The 19,805-nt window shown below is 48.4% G+C and overlaps 1 protein-coding gene across 2 annotated transcripts in view; it reads left to right on the top strand.

Annotated features, from left to right (window-relative positions):
* Positions 1-18,187, top strand: part of DIPK1B (divergent protein kinase domain 1B) — a 110,932-nt gene extending 92,745 nt beyond the window's left edge. For both annotated transcript variants that reach the window (XM_066580241.1, XM_066580242.1), the window contains 3 exons: positions 13,420-13,527; positions 13,817-13,993; positions 15,188-18,187. In XM_066580241.1, coding sequence (XP_066436338.1) covers positions 13,420-13,527; positions 13,817-13,993; positions 15,188-16,000 — 1,098 coding nt within the window. In that variant the 3' untranslated portion in view covers positions 16,001-18,187. The remainder of the gene's footprint in view (positions 1-13,419; positions 13,528-13,816; positions 13,994-15,187) is intronic.
* The last annotated feature ends 1,618 nt before the right edge of the window (positions 18,188-19,805 follow it).

The raw sequence follows: 19,805 nt of genomic DNA, 5'->3' as shown, positions 1-19,805 counted from the left end.
TGAGCGGACGCAGTTACTTATATGGATTCTCGCCCATGGTGCCTAATACTCGGCTTAGCTGCATTATTCAGCGCGGCTTCTGGTACGTGCGAGGCATTTCATGATTTTGGGAGAGAGACGCGACCTTGCCATTGATTTGTCAGCAGAGATCGCCTCCCTGCTGATGTGCATAAACCCACTGATTTAAAAAGGATTTTGAAGAGATTCAGTTGTTTTCTGTAAAAGACGACATCAGACATGGCGGGCGAGCCGCGGCGTCCGGTGTAAACATCGCCAATGGAGTCGTGAAACACGGACTGTAACAGAATCTTGTGTCATTAAGAAGCTTTCAGGAAGAGACTTGTGAGTTCGGAGGCGGGAGCGCTCTGTGTGAGTTACCTGCAACTCAGACTGAAGGGATAAACTGATCGTGTCATCGCGCTGGTCGCCATGGTGATGCACGTCCGTCCTCTGCTGCTGGGGCGCTATACAGTTTAAGGGAATCAATGCAGCACCAACATATTTTTGTACCAATTAAAACCAAATCACAAAACATTTTCCATTTTGATAATCTGTTTTTATTTTCCGATTGTACATTTTTTATTCCATTATCCGTATGTGATTATGGGGCGGCCATCTTGCCTAAGCTGCAGTTAACAACATTCGGGATATGCTTTACAGCAGCTGCACGAGCCATAGATACAGTTAATAGGAGGGGAACCATTGACTTCTACGGGAGAGTGTTGTGGGCATGCTTTGTGACCTTTGTAGGGAGGAGAGGAGGTGAGCTGTGACCATTCTCTATAGACTTCTATGGGAGAGTGTTGTAAGCATGCTCTGTGACCAGAGTGGGAGGAGGTGAGCTGTGACCATCATTTATAGACTTCTATGGGAGAGTGTTGTAAGCATGCTCTGTGAACAGAGTGAGAGGAAGTGAGCTGTGACCATTCTCTTTAGACTTCTATGGGGGAGTGTTGTAAGCATGCTCTGTAAACAGAGTGGGAGGAGGTGAGCTGTGACCATTCTCTATAGACTTCTATTGGGTAGTATTGTAGGCATGCTCTGTGAACAGAGTGGGAGGGGGTGAGCTGTGTCCATCATTTATAGACTTCTATGGGAGAGTGTTGTGGACATGCTTTGTCACCTTTGTAGGGAGGAGAGTAGGTGAGCTGTGGCGATCCTCTATAGACTCCTATGGGAGAGTGCAGTGGGCATGCTTTGTGACTAGAGTGGGGGAGGAGGTGAGCTGTGACCATTATCTATAGACTTCTATGGGAGAGTGTTGTAAGCATGCTCTGTGACCACAGTGGGAGGAGGTGAGCTGTGACCATTCTCTATAGACTTCTATGGGAGAGTGTTGTAAGCATGCTCTGTGACCACAGTGGGAGGAGGTGAGCTGTGACCATTCTCTTTAGACTTCTATGGGGGAGTGTTGTAGGCATGCTCTGTGAACAGAGTGGGAGGAGGTGAGCGGTGACCATCATTTATAGACTTCTATGGGAGAGTGTTGTGGACATTCTCTGTGACCTTTGTAGGGAGGAGAGGAGGTGAGCTGTGACTATCCTCTATAGACTCCTTTGGGAGAGTGCAGTGGGCATGCTTTGTGACTAGAGTGGGGGAGGAGGTGAGCTGTGACCATTATCTATAGACTTCAATGGGAAAGTCTTGTATGTGTGCTCTATGACCTGTGCAGGGAGGGAGGAGATGAGCTTTATCCATTGCCTATATACTTCTATGAAAGAATGCTGTGTGAATGCTCTGACTGTGCAGGGAGAGGGAAAAGGTGAGCTGTGACCATCAGCTATAGACTTCTATGGGATAGTGTTGTGGGCATGTTCTCTGACTTGCGCAGAGAAGGAGAGGAGGTGGGCTGTTACCATTATCTATAGACTTCTATGGGAGAGTGTTTTGGGCATGCTTTGTGGCCTGTGCCAGTAGGGGGATGAGGTGAATGGTGGATCCTGTGTTCTCTATATACAGGTGTCACCTCTTAGTGTAACCCTGCCTGATATGTCAGTGAGATGAGGGCTGAGAAGTTTTCTCTACAGAGCAGGAAGTATCAGACTGTTAGGCCTAGTGGTCAGTGTGAGAACTGCAGGATTTTATAAAATTTCGAAACATTGAAAAATTAAATCACCAAACATTCAAGAAATCTGTTTAACCTAAAAACTTGATTTCTACAAGCGGTTATTTTCTGACAACACATTCCCTTTAATTTCCCACAATTCAGTATTTTGCAGCTTTCTGACTAGAGAACCGGTGAACTGGTCCCACTGCATTTCTGTACTTTGTAGATTGCAAGCTCTTGGGGAGAGATACACTGGTGGCCCTACTGTCCACCCACTACTATTCCTACTAGTTTATAAAAGAATTAATGGCGCAAGGGGTGGAGCTTGCTGTTCTTGCCCAGGTCAGGTGACACATAGCGCTGATCTGTGGAGGATGAGGAGTGAAGGCCGAGACGTCTTCCTTTATTTCACCGCATGCGGATGGTGGATGTTGTCCGAGGAATAACTCTGTTTTGTGTCCTGTTTTCTGCTGCTGCAGTGTGAGTCCTGCTCTGAAGCCTCAGCGATACAACCGAGGGTCCGTCCATCATGGCACAACCCGAGAAGATGAGTTCCAGAAATAGAACTTTAATGGCTCTTCTGTGATGGATTATTATTACTAGTAAACAGATTACCAGACAGGAAGCACCAGATACTTATAATGACTGCGGGAGCCATGTTGTACTGAGCTGCTGTATCTAAGTCTACCATGTGTGATACTGTCTGCTGAGCTGTGTATCTAATCTCATGATGTGTGATACTGTCTGCTGAGCTGCTTAATCTAATCCTATCATGTGTGATACTGTCTGCTGAGCCGTGCATCTAATCTCATGATGTGTGATACTGTCTGCTGAGCTGCTGTATCTAATCCTATCATGTGTGATACTGTCTGCTGAGCTGCTGTATCTAAGCCTCTCATGTGTGATACTGTCTGCTGAGCTGTGTATCTAATCCTATCCTGTATGATACTGGCTGCTGAGCCACTGTATCTAATCTTGTCATGTGTGGTACTGTCTGCTGAGCAGTGTATCTAATCCTATCCTGTGTGATACTGTCTGCTGAGCCGCTGTATCTAATCCTATCCTGTATGATACTGGCTGCTGAGCCACTGTATCTAATCTTGTCATGTGTGGTACTGTCTGCTGAGCAGTGTATCTAATCCTATCCTGCGTGATACTGTCTGCTGAGCAGCTGTATCTAAACCTATCAGGTGTGATACTATCTGCTGTATCCAATCCTGTCATGTGTGATACTGTCTGCTAAGCCGCTGTATCCAATCCTGTCATGTGTGATACTGTCTGCTAAGCCGCTGTATCTAATCCTATCCTGTGTGATACTGTCTTCTGAGCTGCTGTATCTAATCCTCTCATAAGTGATACTGTCTGCTAAACCGCTGTATCTAATCCTATCCTGTGTGATACTGTCTGCTGAGCCGCTGTATCTAATCCTCTCATAAGTGATACTGTCTGCTAAGCCGCTGTATCTAATCCTATCCTGTGTGATACTGTCTGCTGAGCCGCTGTATCTAATCCTATCCTGTGTGATACTGTCTGCTGTGCCGCTGTATCTAATCCTATCATGTGTGATACTGCCTGCTGAGCCGCTGTATCTAATCCTATCATGTGTGATACTGTCTGCTGAGCCGCTGTATCTAACCCTATCCTGTGTGATACTGTCTGCTGAGCCGCTGTATCTAATCCTATCCTGTGTGATACTGCCTGCTGAGCCGCTGTATCTAATCCTATCATGTGTGATACTGTCTGCTGAGCCGCTGTATCTAACCCTATCCTGTGTGATACTGTCTGCTAAGCCGCTGTATCTAATCCTCTATATGTGATACTGTCTCAGATTACTACACTCCTCATCATGTAATAAGTTATATGTGGCCCCCTGATCTCTGCCGTGTCCCCGGACCCTCGCTGGTGTCCCGCTGGCGCCCCACTTGACATCTTTCCCCACTGGCAGCGCCAGCTCCTTTGCGTCTGGAGAGACTGTATCCGCTATAATGTGGCAGCGAGCGCCAACAGCCAAAATAGAATATGGAAATGAGCGTGCGATTGCCTGGACAGCCCGCACGGTTTTAATTGCCCGTCAGATACCCGCAGACGTTGGGGCAGTGACCCGCTGCCAGTTCTGTTCTGGGAAGTGTGATTTCTGGAGTGAACGGCACCTGAGGGGAAACAGTAAAATCTCCTTCCTGCCAACGGTTGTGCTGCGCGGCTCGGTCTCCTGACAACGGCACGTAGACGCCGCGTCGTCAGCCGCGAATGTGCAAGATTAATGATGGGATAATAACGTTGTAATGAACCCCGGCGAACTCCATGGAGGCCATTCTTGTGATTGTCATGGAGATGCGAGGCCGGAGAGAGGAAGCCACCGGCCTGTTTACACCCCGGACCACACAAAGCCAGATGCTTCCACAGTCCTTGCCAGCCCGCCGTAAGCCTGGCGCCCCCTGAAGTTACACGGCAGGTAACGCTCACAGCACTGCAGACAGTGTGCACTGGGAACAAACACGTGTCATGGCGGCTCGTGCCGGAGGATGACCCGCGCCTCTTCAGATATGTCTGTCTACATTTATACCACTTATTAGTTGCGCATTGCTGCGTCTCAGGCCCCTCACACGGGCGTATGCGTATTTGCAGAATTAACAATGTTTTTTTACGTGCGCGTATGCGTATTTTACTGTACTTTTTGCACCCGCAAGGCATGCTCATTTGCACGCGGCAAACAAAGACGTACCGATTGAAATGGCGAATTATGTTCCATATCTGTTCTTGTACCTGCGCAATTATCCAGTGTTTCACGCGTATTGCAGACGCATTTGTGCATCCCCATTGACTTCTATGGGGACTTTGGTGAGTAAATGGGAAATAGAGCAGGCTGCATATTTGTTTGCGCCACCGAAATGCTCAGGAAAATACGTGCATGTGAGCGAACCCATTGAGTTCTATGCTCTGCGTATTGCGTGCGCAAAAATTTGAGCATGCAACTACACTCAAGTTAAGCGGGCTTAAGCCATGCCCCTTGGCACTAAATCCTGCCCCCTTGCTGAGGGAGGTGCAGCGGGTTATTATTTTTCGTGCCTTCACAGATGGGTCTAAAACACGATGCGACTTTATGCGTCAGAAATGTTGCTGATTTTTACAAGGTCTAGGCGCAATCCTATTTAAAAAATCTACTTTTATTTCCTCGCCATTTTCAGTCCACTTGCTTGCTGTCAATGAATGGAAGTCTTATTTACATCCATAAGCTAAAAACCCATCTTTAAAATGTGGCACTCAGATAACTGTGCGACTCGATATAACCGAGAACGATGATGCGTGCAATAACCTGCAGCTCGGTGAGCAGGACGCGGCTGGGAGTTCGTTCTATAACCGTGAACAAGAACTGCTTCCATTCACTGACTGCAAGAGATCTTGTAAATGATGAGCATTCAAAACCAAAACCGGTGGTCTGTTAGAAAGTTGCAGAAGTTTTTGTTGCTCATACATACGGCACGCTGGAAGAACCATTTAAAGTCACGGTGACGTTGCAACCACATCGTGGGCTGAGCCCAATATTGGGATGAGTCATCGGGCTCCGTTCACACTGGTGTTCAGTTGACCGGCTCTGTCCCCAGAGCTAAAGAGCAGTAAAACCAGAAGTGCTGGAGGCAGCATATGCCTGACCTTGACGGGGCCGAACAGACCCCACTGATTATTATAGGGTCCATCTGGCATGGGGGCAGTCATTTCCGCAGATGAAGTAGCGCACAATGCTATTTTGGCCGGAATGTCATGTCGGATCTGCGCCAGAGGCTCCAAACAAAGAACTCCGAGGCAGATGTCAACGTAGATTTAACCCATTCATGCCCCAGGGCGTATGAGGTTTGTATGGAGCGGGATCAGGAGGGGACAGCAGATGCTACCTGTCTTTTACAGCTGACACTCCCCTGATTACGGCTGTTAACCCTTTAAATGCAACTGTCCATTCTGAATGATGAAATGAGATCGCAAGGTACTGTTCACTTGCCATGGCAGCCTGGGGCTTTCTGAAGGCCCACATGGCTCCCATGACTGATTGCATGCAGCATGGCTTGATAAGACTGCCTCTCAGAATGTGGTATAAAGCAATACTCTGGTATTGCATTACACTGCATGAGCGATCCTACGTTAGCAAGTTCAAGTTGCAATAATCTCGTCCACACGCTTCGGCCAAGCCGCGTGGAAACGGATATGCGTTGCGGAAAATAAAGACGCAGCATGTCTATTCTTCTTTCCTTCCTGCAGCGGCCTCTCTGCTCTGTATGGGGACAGACGGACGCAGCGGAAATGCAAGCGGTGAAACCGCACCAAAACCTGCGGCTAAAGGCCATGGGCTTTTGAAGCTGTGCTTATCCTGCGGAAATTTCGCGTTTTTTCGGTGTGGTCCTTCCGTGGGATTTCCGTCCCGTGTGACCCCAGCCTTAAGGGGGCGGAATTTTTTTCCCATTTCTCTCCACTTAGGATTTTTTGAAAGTTTTTTAATACATTATATGGTGCATTAAGTGAAAACCACAAGTCATCCTGCAGAAGCCTTCAGACCGCCGCGTCGATGGATGGAGAAAAGAAATGTGGTTTTTTAAAAGTGGGGGAGAAACTAAAAATGGGAAACAAATTAAGGGGTTAAAGACAAACCCCATCTGTTTCAATTCACTTGGTCCAGTGACTTCACTGAGGCCGGAGGCACTCGCTCCATGTAATTGCATCGCTGGTGCCGCCATAGCGGGTACACAGATTGCACCCTCACCTGAGGGATGCCAACACCTCTCTGCTACCTGGCAGGCAAGCAGTGTGATAAGTGGCCCCCAACACCCCCGGGCCCGTGCGGGTTCTGTTTCATGCACTGTGATCTGAGCAGCTTCCAGCGTCCTATACAGAGTAATTGTCAGGTCCATTACCAGGTAACACAGTGGCCAGGACAGATGGCATTGGTACCCATCCAGCAGAAGATGCCAGCCCTCCTTTGCCAATCCCTGTGATTGCTGCTGCCAGTCTTGTGCTTTGACTGCATCAAAAATAAGATTAAAACAAAAACCCCTCTTTTAAGCAGAATTCCTGACGCCGGCCGGCATTAGCATGAGATTACCCAGAGATTTCGTCTTGCGGTGTGCGCGGTGCGGCGCTTACAAGTGGTTCTCGCTCATTAATATTCATGACATGGCATCGGCCTTTTTGAAAACCACCTCGGTTCAACGCGGCACAAAGCAGAAAAGCGAAAAACCAGAAAGGATTTCACTTTTTTGTGTTTGATAATTTCGCATTGTGATTGTAGAAAGCCCCGATGGGACATGAGAGGGGCGGGCGCGGGTCCGTCGCCCGGGGAGCCTCACCTAATGCTGCTTTATCTGCTGCCGCTTTGTGTGTTTTGCATGTTTGATGCATTTTATTAGCGGATTAGGCCTATTTTCATTTTTTGCCACTTTTTGTTCTGTAAGAAACTGTTTTTTTGTCAAGAGCGCTCAGACTAAATCCACTTGAGCGAGCGCGCCAGGTGAGCCTGGAACACGGACAGCGATGCACACTTATCGCAAGCGAACACCTGCTGCGTTCCGCAGCCCTAATTCCATCATGCGTTGGCCGCTGACCAGATAAAAGGGAATCTGGGAGTCTCAGAAGCTTCATCTCTTTTCCCTTCTGTCTCTTCCTCCTCCAACCGTATCAACCGAGCTTTCAACTGCTTTGTCAATTTCCCCCGAAAACGAAAAAAAAAAAATATATATATATAACTGCAAGCCCTTATTATTCATCCATTACTAAGTGACATTGATTTCTGAGAGAGGAAGGTGGCCGGCACTATTACTGCCCGCACAAGGGTTCTTAATCAGCACTCCTGAAAGAACTCTTCCTTGTGATGCAGCTGCACAACGGTGCAAGACGTACCGTCACATGATGAGGCCGTGTGACGGGCTTGCTGGCGGCTCATTGGCGGTCAACTGGCTTTTCCAGATACTGATAAAACATGGCTCCCAACTTTAAAAAATGGAAAGTGGAACAACCCATGTGGCCGATGTTTTACGTTAGTGCCAGAATGAGAGTGCCCATAAAAATAATAGTGACGCAGATAGTGCCCCCTTAACGCCCCACATGGTGATAGCGCTTCCTTTGAGACTCATGCAATGATAGTGCCCCTTTAGAGCCCCACAAGGGATAGTTGCTCCTTAAGAGAACCACACAGGGATAGTGCCCCCTTAATGTCCCAAATGGGGATAGTGGCTTTTTAATGGCCCATATGGGTATAGTAACCCTTTAGTGCAGAGGCATAACTTTAAGCTCCTGGGCCCTAATGCAAAATCTGTAAGAGGGCCCCCAACTATAATGCTTTATACATAGTACTGGGCTCCCTATATGGAGAAGAGAAGCCTTATGGGCCCCTAAGGCTTCAGGGCCCGGGTGCAACTGCATCCCCTGCATCCACTATAGTTACGCCATTGCTTTAGTGTCCCACACGGGGATAGCGCCCCTTTAGAGCCCAACGGGGTGACAGTGTCCCCTTAGAGCCCCTGATGGGATAACAGTGTGCCCTTAGAGTCCCACATGAGGTGATACTTACCTCTTAGTGTCCCACATGGTGATAGTAAACCTTTTGAGCCCCACATATAATAGTGCCACTATTGAGCCTCACATGGGGATAGCACCCTCTTAGTGTATCCCACGGGGATAGCGCCTCCTCAGTGTCCTACATGGGAATAGTGCCCCTTTAGAGCCCCACACAGGGTGACCGTACTCCCTTAGAGCCCCACAGGGGGTGACAGTGCCCCTTTTGAGCGCCACACTGAGTGGCAGTGTGCCTTTTAAGCAACACATGGTGATAGTGACCCTTTAGAGCCCCACGCAGTAATAATGCCCACACAACTCAGTCTTGATGCCTCTTTAGTGCCCAATTTAAGTCCTTAGTGCCTCATCAGATACAGTTAAATAGCAGGGGCCTATTGCAGGCTCCCCAGGACTGTCCCCCTGAGAATAGTGGATAAAACTAGGAAACGTCCATCAAGACTTTAAGAGGAAATGTTCTTTAGCACCGCGCTCTGCAACCTCCTGCCCTTGTAAAACCACAACTCCCAGCATGCCCTGAAGGACCGTAGCAGGGGATAGCGGTAGATTTCCCTTGGCATTCGCTGTGTAAAGTTTGGGGTACGGGACGTCCAGCTCTGTTGGGCATGGAGTATGAAGTTCCGCTTTGTTTGATGGATGAAGCAAAGGCCAAAAACCTCTAAACTGCCGGAATGACTACAATACAAGCCGGCCGCTTTGTTCTCTGCTGGTTCCCAGTATCGGTCAATGAAGCCTTTGTCCAAGTCGCTCCTGACTGTGGGTACGATGTCAGGGTCGTGGAAGGATAAAGCCAGGTGCAAATGCCTTAAATACATGAAGGCTACCAAGACATGCAAGTGTTCTTAAAGGGGAATGACACCTTTTTCTGACACTCCATGGAAAAGATAGCATTGGTCACCCGTCAAGACGCTGCAGCCCCTTCATTCCGTAAGGTGGGAGGACAGCATGCAGCTGCCCGCCGACGTCATCTAGGTCTTTACAGCTTGTTGGGAAGTAATACAAGCCTTGGACCCACAGGGGAGTAGACCCTGGGCCAAGAGTGAGCCCCAGCCCCCCAAACCACAACTTAGAAATGAAGTTTATTGGTGGGGCCTAGGCCGAAACGAAGTAATACAGTTCTATGGCATCCATTGCTAATGATGGAGACCAGAAGGAGAAGTTACTTGCACCAGACTCTGATCATGTGACTTCCTGTCTGCTGAGGAGCAACTGTGTCCGATGAGGACTAGACGACTACTTAAGTGTGGCGGTGCATTATACCTGCCAGCAGAACACCGACAGGTATCCTATTAAGTCCTGCCTTTGGCAGTGTCTAATAAGTGACTAAGATGGCAGTCCTCGTAAGCCCGCGGCTACGATACAACCGCTGGCATCCTGCGATCACATGGCAGGCTTGTGAGGGGGCTACGGGATAACAGAGCCCCCTCCTCTGTGAACCATATTGATGCTCCTAGTCAGTTATGGTTGGCTTATCGCAGTGATCACATGGGTTCAGCTCCTCTGCCCCCGGCAATCACCATGATCACCCCGACCATAGGCCCATGGGAATATGATGGTGGTCAGCAGCACATCTTCCCGTATGACCGCCGGCATAGAACGGTCTAAAGGCCATCGAAGCTAACGCTGATCTCGGTGCTCATCTAAACGGCTTCTGTTGGCCGTTATAAAATGGCCTTCGTTATGCAGCTCACATGGCGGCACGACTTTCCTCTGATCGAGTCCCCATGTGACTCGATATCACCCATTTTTGGGTGATATTGCCCATTATTTCCTATGGGAGTAGAAATTAATTAATTGCATCGCAGTCCCATAGAAATCCCATGCAGTTTTTTACGAGCGTGAAGACCGCGTTTGGCGACACGTTTTTCTTGCAAAAGGCATCGCACTTACCGCCAGCTCGCATGTTTGCAAGTGCGATATCAGTTCGCGGTTCTCCGATAGAGACCGTGCCTGGCCGTGTAGATGCAGCCTAAGCCACTGTCTAGTCTACAAGCCATAAGAAGAGGCGCCCCCTCCTGGTGGGTGTCTCTCGGTCTTACAGGTGATTTCGTTGTTCCCTCCGGCACGACCTGCAGGATATGCGCAGCCCGTCCCCCATTAGTAGATGACAATATTGCAGACATCTCTGCAGTTTGGAGCAGCGCAGGCCAAGAAGGCAATGCAATTAAAGCGGAGCCTGTTGAAAATGGCTTTGTCTCCTAAAGATGCTGGCAGATATTTTGCGGTGAGCGGCCGGCTGCCACTCTGTTTTAATTAAGGTACTTGTGCGTCTGTCAGATGGTGGTTACTGTTAAAGACGGACTGATAACAATGTATTGACCCGGCGTCTGCGGGGACTAATTTATTTATTGAAGTCTGTTAGGAAGCTTCTGCTATAGAACGTCTGCACTGTGAGCCACGCGGGGAAGGAGGAGGGCGAAGGAAGCAGAAATCGCCATTTTAGGCACTGCGTCTTTTTTTGGGCTTCTTCAAGAGGAAAGAAGAACATCCCTGTCCTAAACTGTATACAGCCGGGCTCACGGCAGGGAGAGCACTCCTACCCGAATACAAGCTGGCAATCGGACTAATCCCCGGAACACCGACCCTTCCGAAGTCATCAGTGATATAACATGTGACATCCCGGCCCCGGCTAGTCCAGCACCGATGTCCGCACCTCGCTGGAAGTCATACAGATCGCTGGATTTTCCCATCTGATGTGGATTCATACTGAAACCGATCTACAGAAAACTTGTCAAGAAAAGTGTCCAGACCCCTGATGTACTCATCTAGTGAGTGCGCCATCACCACGTCCTCAGGCAGAGAGTTCCACAGTCTCACTGCTCTTACAGAAAGAACCCCCTTCTATGTTGTGTAGAAACCTTTCCTCTAGATGTAGAGAGCGCCCCCTTGTTACAGTCCTGGGTATAAATAGATGATGGGAGAGATCTCTGTACTGAGCCCTGATATATCTATACATAGTAATTAGAGCGTCCCCTTGTTACAGTCCTGGGTATAAATAGATGATGGGAGAGATCTCTGTACTGAGCCCTGATATATCTATACATAGTTATTAGAGCGCCCCCTTGTTACAGTCCTGGGTATAAATAGATGATGGGAGAGATCTCTGTATTGTCCCCTGATATATCTATACATATGTGGATGAGGAGGAAAAAGAGGGGTGGAGCGAAATCCGTACAGTTCTGTTTGTTAGACATACTTATTAGAGCGCCCCCTTGTTACAGTCCTGGGTATAATAGATGATGGGAGAGATCTCTGTACTGAGCCCTGATATATTATACATAGTTATTAGAGCGCCCCCTTGTTACAGTCCTGAGTATAATAGATGATGGGAGAGATCTCTGTACTGAGCCCTGATATATTATACATAGTTATTAGAGCGCCCCCTTGTTACAGTCCTGGGTATAATAGATGATGGGAGAGATCTCTGTATGGTCCCCTGATATATCTATACATAGTCATTAGAGCGCCACCTTGTTACAGTCCTTAGTATAAATAGATGATGGGAGAGATCTCTGTATGGTCCCCTGATATATCTATAAATCGTTATTAGAGCGCCCCCTTGTTACAGTCCTGGGCATAAATAGATGATGGGAGAGATCTCTGTACTGACCACTGATATATCTATACATAGTTATTAGAGCGCCCCCTGTTACAGTCCGGGGTATAAACAGATGATGGCAGAGATCTCTGTATTGTCCCCTGATATATCTATACATAGTTATTAGAGCGTCCCCTTGTTACAGTCCGGGGTATAAACAGATGATGGGAGAGATCTCTGTATTGTCCCCTGATATATTATACATAGTTATTAGAGCGCCCCCTGTTACAGTCCGGGGTATAAACAGATGATGGCAGAGATCTCTGTACTGACCCCTGATATATTATACATAGTTACTAGAGCGCCCCCTGTTACAGTCCGGGGTATAAACAGATGATGGCAGAGATCTCTGTATTGTCCCCTGATATATTTAGGCATAGGTATTGGGTCGCTCCCTAAACCGTATTTTTTTCTAAACTAAATAACCCCAATTTTGATGACCTCTCTGGGTATTGTAGTTCGCGCATTTAATTTATTACTTTAGTTGCCCGCCTTTGTACCCGCTCGAGCTCTGATATGTGCTTCTTGAGTACCGGTGCCCAAAACTGTCCACAATACTCCATGTGTGGTCTGACCAGTGACTTGTAAAGAGGAAGAACAATCTTCTCATCCTGCGCCCCTAGACCTCTTCTGATGCCCCCATGATCCTATTTGCCTTGGCAGCAGCTGCCTGACACTGGTTGCTCCAGTTAAACTTACAGTTAATTAAAATCCCCACTTCACTGCACCAAATCACATCCTGAAGATGAAATATGAACAAACACCCTCCCTTGTAGTGTAACTTTGTTTCCATTGACAGCAAGCAGAGATCTTGACAAATGATATCTTAATTTGTCATGTCACAGAAGCATCAAATCTGCAGTAAAGTGATAGATGTGTGTTTGTCTGATGGAGATTAAAGGGGTTTTCGCATTACTTTAAATAGCTTCACAACCCCTTAGACCTTCCTGATTGCTGCTGACCAGGACATGTGACCGCTGCAGCCAATCACTGGCTATAGAAGGCCGCTGCTGTGGTCAGTGATTGGCTGCAGCGGATATATTTCTTGGTTAGCAGCAATCAGGAAGGACAAAGGGGTTGTGAAGCTATTTTAGGTTGTGGGGAAACCCCTTTAATAGTACAAGTGTGTGCGGGCGGGCGGGTGTGGGGGGGTGTTCATTAGGCGTAACTAATAGCGTGCAGCGACACCTCTAACTGTCCTGTTTTGTGTTTCTTCCAGTGTGACCAGTACAAGAAAGGGATTATTTCTGGCTCATCCTGCAAAGACCTATGTGATGATCACACGCTGGTCTTCCATCAGTGCCTGTCCTCCTCGCCCACCCACCAGGTATCCTACTACAAGCCGGGGCTCCCTCAGCTATATACTGAATGGCCATTTTATTAGAGACCCCCATTTAGTAGCACGTTGGACCATCTTTGGTTTCTTGTGGCATAGAGTCCACTAGCTGATACTGAAAACACAATAGCGGGAAAGACTGTTTGCATTGAAAGTCCAATGAGATTGCAGACTGGTGTCAGGTCCGTCCTGCACTGTTTGTCTATTTTCCTATATTTTTAGGTTTCTTTCTCTTTTTGGACCCAAGCCGTCCTCACCTCAATATTTCTATCTTCTGCAGGTCTACAGGGGACTATGGAGGGACAGAGAGGTCATCATCAAGTGCGGGGTGGAGGAGAATTTAAAAGTGGACAATAACCCGGATGCCGTCCCCCGGAGAGAGCTTGTCCTGTTTGATAAGCCCACCAGAGGGACGTCCATGGACGAATTCAAGGAGATGCTGCTGAACTTCCTAAAGGTGAGTACAGTGTTCCCTGGGATTGCGGTGGAAGACGATTACAGCCCAGAGGTCTCTGCCGTATGATATCATGTTATATCTGTAGAGTTGTGATGTCAGAAGCGTCTTGCGTTCCATAAAGAACAAATAACTCCCCCCTATATTATACTGAACTTGTTTACTGTCTTACATAATGGCGCATTATCCATGAAGTCATTCGACCCCCCCCCCCCCCAACCAATCTCTGCCAACCAGGATCACTAAACCATCCCAGACAGATGTCTGTCCAGCCTTTGTTGGAACACTTCCATTGAAGGAGAACTCCCCACCTCCCGTGGCAACCTGTTACACTCACTGATTCCCCTCACTGTCTAATATCTAATCTGTGTCTCCTCCCTTTCAGTTTCATCCCATTGCTTCTAGTCTTTCCTTGTGCAGATGAGAATAGGACTGATCCCTCTGCACTGTGACAGCCCTTCAGATATCTGTAGACAGCTACCGTGTTTCTACGAAAATAAAATAGAGTCTTATATTAATTTTTGAGTTACTTACCCAGCAGGCTTGGTTCTTCGAGCGCTGCATTGATTGGCTGAGCAGTGCTCAAAGAACCAGTCATAGCCATCGCTTCGTGGAGGTGGGATTTATGCATTGACTGAGCCACGGCTGTGATTGGTTGAGCAGTACTCGAAGAACCAATCAATGCAGCACTCAAAGAAGCAATCACAGCCATTGCTTTGTGGAGGCGGGATTTATGAATCCCATAACCAGGAAGGGATCCTGTGTTTGCAGGTGAGGACTGCAGGAGCCCTACGCCGGGGCTCTTGAGAGCAGTGGAAGGACCTGGACCGAGCCTGCTGGATAAATGACTCAGCTGGCTTGTGTGAAAAGCGCTGTAAAAATGCTGCAATTGCGTTTTTACTGCCCTTTTCATGCACCTATTGCATTCCTATTGTCTTTTTTTATGAACTGTATTTTCAGAGTAGGGCTTATTTTTCAAGCCTCCCTGAAAAATCATGCTAGGTCTTATTTTTGAGGAAATGCGGTGTTAAGTCTTCTCTTAGCCTTCTTTTTTGCTAGCTAAACATTCGCAGATCCTTTAGCCGTTCCTCATAGGACATGATTTGCATTTTTGGCTGCTGCATCACACTGTTGACTCATGTTCAGTCTATGATCTATTAGTCTTGGCCTTATTGTAAGTGTTCTTTCTTCCTACAGAATAATTTGGGAGACCAGACGTCACTGACAACCCTTGTCAGCCGGATTCTAACCATGGCAGATGTCAATGACGATGGTAAAGTGTCTCTGGCGGAAGCCAAGTCTATATGGGCCTTGCTGCAATTGAATGAATTTCTTCTCATTCTCTCATTACATGAAAAGGAGCACACGTCTCAGTTACTTGGGCACTGCGGTGACCTCTATGTCACCAAGAAGATCCCTCACGACTCCCTCTATGGCACTCAGATGCCCAATTTCCTACAAAACCTCCTCCCTTCGCCCGTGCACCGACTTATCCACCAGTGGTTTGCTCCTGCCTGGCCCCGGCGAGCCAAAATCGCCATTGGACTATTGGAATTTGTGGAGGAGATTTTCCACGGTACTTACGGGAGTTTCTTCATCTGCGAAACCAGCTTCAAGAACATCGGATACAATGAAAAGTATGACTTCAAAGTGGTGGACCTCAGGCAGGTGGCCACCGAGATGACCATCAAAGCCTTCCTGAAGGGGCGCCACTGCGAGCAGAACTCAGACTGCACGTTTGGCAGAGACTGCACTGCCGCCTGCGACAAACTCATGAAACAGTGTAAAAATGACGTTATCCAGCCTAACCTGGCGAAAGCCTGTAAACTACTGCAAGAGTACCTGCTGTACGGGTCACCGTCAGACCTGAAGGAGGAGCTGCAGAAACAGCTGCGGACTTGTATGACCCTCAGCGGACTTGCCAGTCAGATGGAAGTCCACCATTCACTGGTATTAAACAACCTGAAGACTTTATTGTGGAAAAAGATCTCAAATACCAAATATTCCTAACTGGGGGCTCAAGATGGCCACACAGGAGAGACGTTGGACCCCACCGATCTGTAGGAACTCCGATACTTCTGGTGGCCCGTAGACCTTACATTGCTGCCAGATCTCATTGAGATTGGCTGGATATGCCATCAAACATGTCATGCCAGTGGGCTACCCGATCCGAGCCGTAGATAAGCACCAACTTGACACCTCTCATCAGAATAGTAGACTGTCCCGTGAGACCAATGAGCCACAAAAATGTACCCTGCATCAGAAGTTGACATCCTTAGGAGTCTAAAAGATGGGCTGCTTAAGTATTCCTGAATTTAGGGCTGTGATGTTCTTCAGACCCCAAAAATAAGAGTGCCAGATAACACGCCGCGCGCTAAAGAGTACTGCAACCTCTTTGAGGACATGTGAGCGGCTTCTGTCCACCTGACTGACCTATCACAGGGCTAATTTGAAGGGTTTGTCAGACTAAAAAAATGTTTGGAACCGTTGCAGCAGGTCCCACGACCATTCCTGCCTCTGCTGAAGGCGGAAGTCACGTGACTGCTGCAGCAAATCAGAGGCTGCATTATCACTGCCCGTTCTCCTGGTATCCGTGCACACATCGTGGGTGCCATGATGCAAGGAGTTACTGATGGTGACGCTGTGACCTCTGATTGGCTGCAACACAGTCATGTGACTTTCCCTGTCAACAGAGATAAGCATCATCGCGGGACCTTCTACAGAGTTTCCCGAGGGTGGAGAAGAGGGGTGAGTATAGTTGTTTTTGTTATTTTACAACATGGCCACTTATTTAAAAAAACAAAAAACATTTTTTTTTAGTTAGACAATCCCTTTAAGTGAAATTCCCCTTTAAAGCGAGCCTTTAGTCCTGGGAGGGAGGAGTTATACTGTGCATTGGTAGTCAGACACTGCATGCTGCTTTCGGATTGGTCAGTGCAGCTAATGTGAGCAGCGCTGGCCAATGAAAGCAGCATGTCATTTCTTAGTATTAGCAGAGCTCTGTGTGCATCAGGTAGTCTAAGAATTGCTGCGGCCATCTTTGAAACGGACAAGGGCCCCACGAACAAGCAGAGGAAGTTCAGCACTGGGTGATAGAGCTCTCTCTACCCTCCTTATATTGGCCCTAGACTAAGTTTGTTCTGGGACAGGAGGGTCGCTTTAAAGAGGTTGTCCTAAAATTTAAACTCTTCCCCTCTCCAAAGGAAAGGGGATAAGTGTCTGATCAACAAGGCTTTGCCTGCTGAAACCCCCGCTGGTGGCAGAAAAGGGGGTCAAATATTCCCCGTATGAAGGGAGGGAATGGCCAAGCATGTGCTACCGCTTCATCCACCTCCATGAGATTGCTGCACTCTCCTTCTCTTCCAAGCAGTCCGACCCCCGCGGATCAGACACTTGTACCCTATCCTTTAAAGGGGTTGCCCAGGATTAGAAAACATGGCTGCTTGCTTCCCAAAACAGCACCGCTCCTGTCCATAGGGTTGTGTGAACAGGAGCTGCAATACCAGAGAGAAGCCACAGACAAGGGTGGCGCAGTGTTTGGAAGAAAGCAGCCATGTTTTTTAATGCTGGGACTACCCCTTTATGGGTATTGCCCATTATTCACACCCTAGTGGTTCTGGATATCTATTCATTTCAATGCAATTGTTTAGTTCCAGTATATCTCATGTCTGACAGACGTAGCATTATCCCGTATGTTTTGCTTTAAAATCCAAGGACTGGCACCGATGCGGGTGGCATTACGCCATTGGGTCTATATGAAGACATTGGTTTGAGCAGCATTACGCCATTGGGTCTATATGAAGACACCGGTGCAGGCGGCATTACGCCATTGGGTCTGTATGAAGACACCGGTGCGGGCGGCATTACGCCATTGGGTCTGTATGAAGACACCGGTGCGGGCGGCATTACGCCATTGGGTCTGTATGAAGACACCGGTGCGGGCGGCATTACGCCATTGGGTCTGTATGAAGACACGGGTGACTTTGATGCTCTTCAGCCTTCAGTTCCTCATCTTCTAAGAGAAGTTGGACCCTCTATGGCGGCTCCCGGACTCAGACATGCTTCCTCCATGCAGCTGATAAGACACGTCGGGCTCCAATAATCTTCTCGCTCCTGCCGGCTCCCACTTCTCTCTGTGGCGCCTGCAGCTGCTGTCATTGTAATCGCCGTTCCCAACCAACAATTTACATGTAAATTAAAGGCTTTTATGTGAAGCGCGTTTATTTTGGTTTTTCACGCACTCCTCTTTATTACGTCATCATTAGCAGCAAATGTTTCCAATTAGCGGGAACTCGTCGGCTATTCCTGAGCCCGGGTACGACCTGAGCAGCGGCCGGCGCAGATGATTACCTTATAACCTGCGTCTGTTAGCGGTTGCAGCGACCTCCGATTTTCTCAGATGATGCATTTCTCTCCTGGCTGGGGGGAAGCGCGGGTGAACGTGATTCACATCCTGCTACTCAAACTGATTTCTATGGCAACCCTGAGTACCAGCAGCGGGGCAGCAATTTATAAAGCCGCTGGTACCTGAGAGGAGCGGCGCGGTGAAACCGCTTAAGACCGCTTGAGCAATTAAATGAAGTCCATCACCAGACTTGGGCGACCAGCTGCAAACACCGGCGCTTGCCCAATGATAGGAAGGGCAGAATGGTAGTTTTTATTTTCCAGGGCGACTCCATTCGCCCGATATAGCCCGGTCTTTGGGTCGCTCGCTATATGCAAATGAGGGTAGCACTGTCCCATGGGCGTTTACACTGGTATGAGGTCCCGTATATGCGCCATCGTCAGCCTAGGCGGGAAGGAGGTGACACTGAACGCATGGCATCAGCAGCAGGCAGAGCTGGTGATGCCACAAAGTACTGAATGGGCGGGGGTCTCCACTGCAATCAGCTGCGACAAACCGCGAACCGCTTTCTATTAAATGTCGTGTAAACGTGTGACGGAGTTGACATGTAAATTCTTGGCACCGATTCCATGTTCGGCGTTCGCACGCGGGGTTTCCTCGTTGACTGGAGCAAAATTTGCAGCAGAAACCCGAGGCTCAACCTCAGGATATGTTCACATGGGGATGAAAACGGCCGCATCAAAACCCGCCTAAGGCCGTCTGCACACGGGCGGGTCAGACCCTGCATGTGGGATTCCCGCAGCGGAGTTCGACCCGGTGCCCGGCTGGTGACCCCAGCTTACTTCTTCACCGTCTTCTGCTGCAGATGTGCCAACCGAAGCACCAACGCAGTACAGAGGACGTGGTGCCGTCGCTATGGTGATGATGCTTCTCCCGTGTCCATTCTGCAATGATGATTACAGAATGGCCATCGGACGGACGGCTTCCATTGACTTTAATGGAAGCCAGGCGTGCATAGCCCGTGCAAAATTACAGCATGCTGCGATTTCTCCCCTGCAAGCGGAAAATCGCAATCGCTTTCCGCTCGTGGGGAGGAAATTGCATATTCTATGGCCTAGCTCTGCTGCAGAATCCAGAGGCAGCATTCTGCTCCGGATTTCGCAATGCAAATCCGCCCGTGGGCAGGAGGCCCAAACAGCCCGCACCAACACTGGTTTTAGGCGCAGACTTTGCATTTGACACATATTTTGAAGTTGCGCTGATTTCTATTTAAAAAAAAAAGCGATCTTCTTCTGCTCCGTACCCGGCGGGCGCCCAAACAGCTGATTGGTTGGGTCCCGAGCAGCAGACCCCGACAGGTCATCTATTGAAGACTTACGGAACCACTTACGTTTTTTTTAAAACTAGCAATGCCAATCTGCCCGAAAACCGCCTGTCAGCTGATGCAAATTGCAGAAAGTTGCAGACTAC

The sequence above is a fragment of the Eleutherodactylus coqui genome, chromosome 10 (assembly GCF_035609145.1).
Source record: "Eleutherodactylus coqui strain aEleCoq1 chromosome 10, aEleCoq1.hap1, whole genome shotgun sequence".
Classification (NCBI taxonomy): domain Eukaryota; kingdom Metazoa; phylum Chordata; class Amphibia; order Anura; family Eleutherodactylidae; genus Eleutherodactylus; species Eleutherodactylus coqui.
The sequence above is the reverse complement of the archived record's forward strand: the minus strand, read 5'-3'. Positions and strand labels throughout refer to the sequence as shown.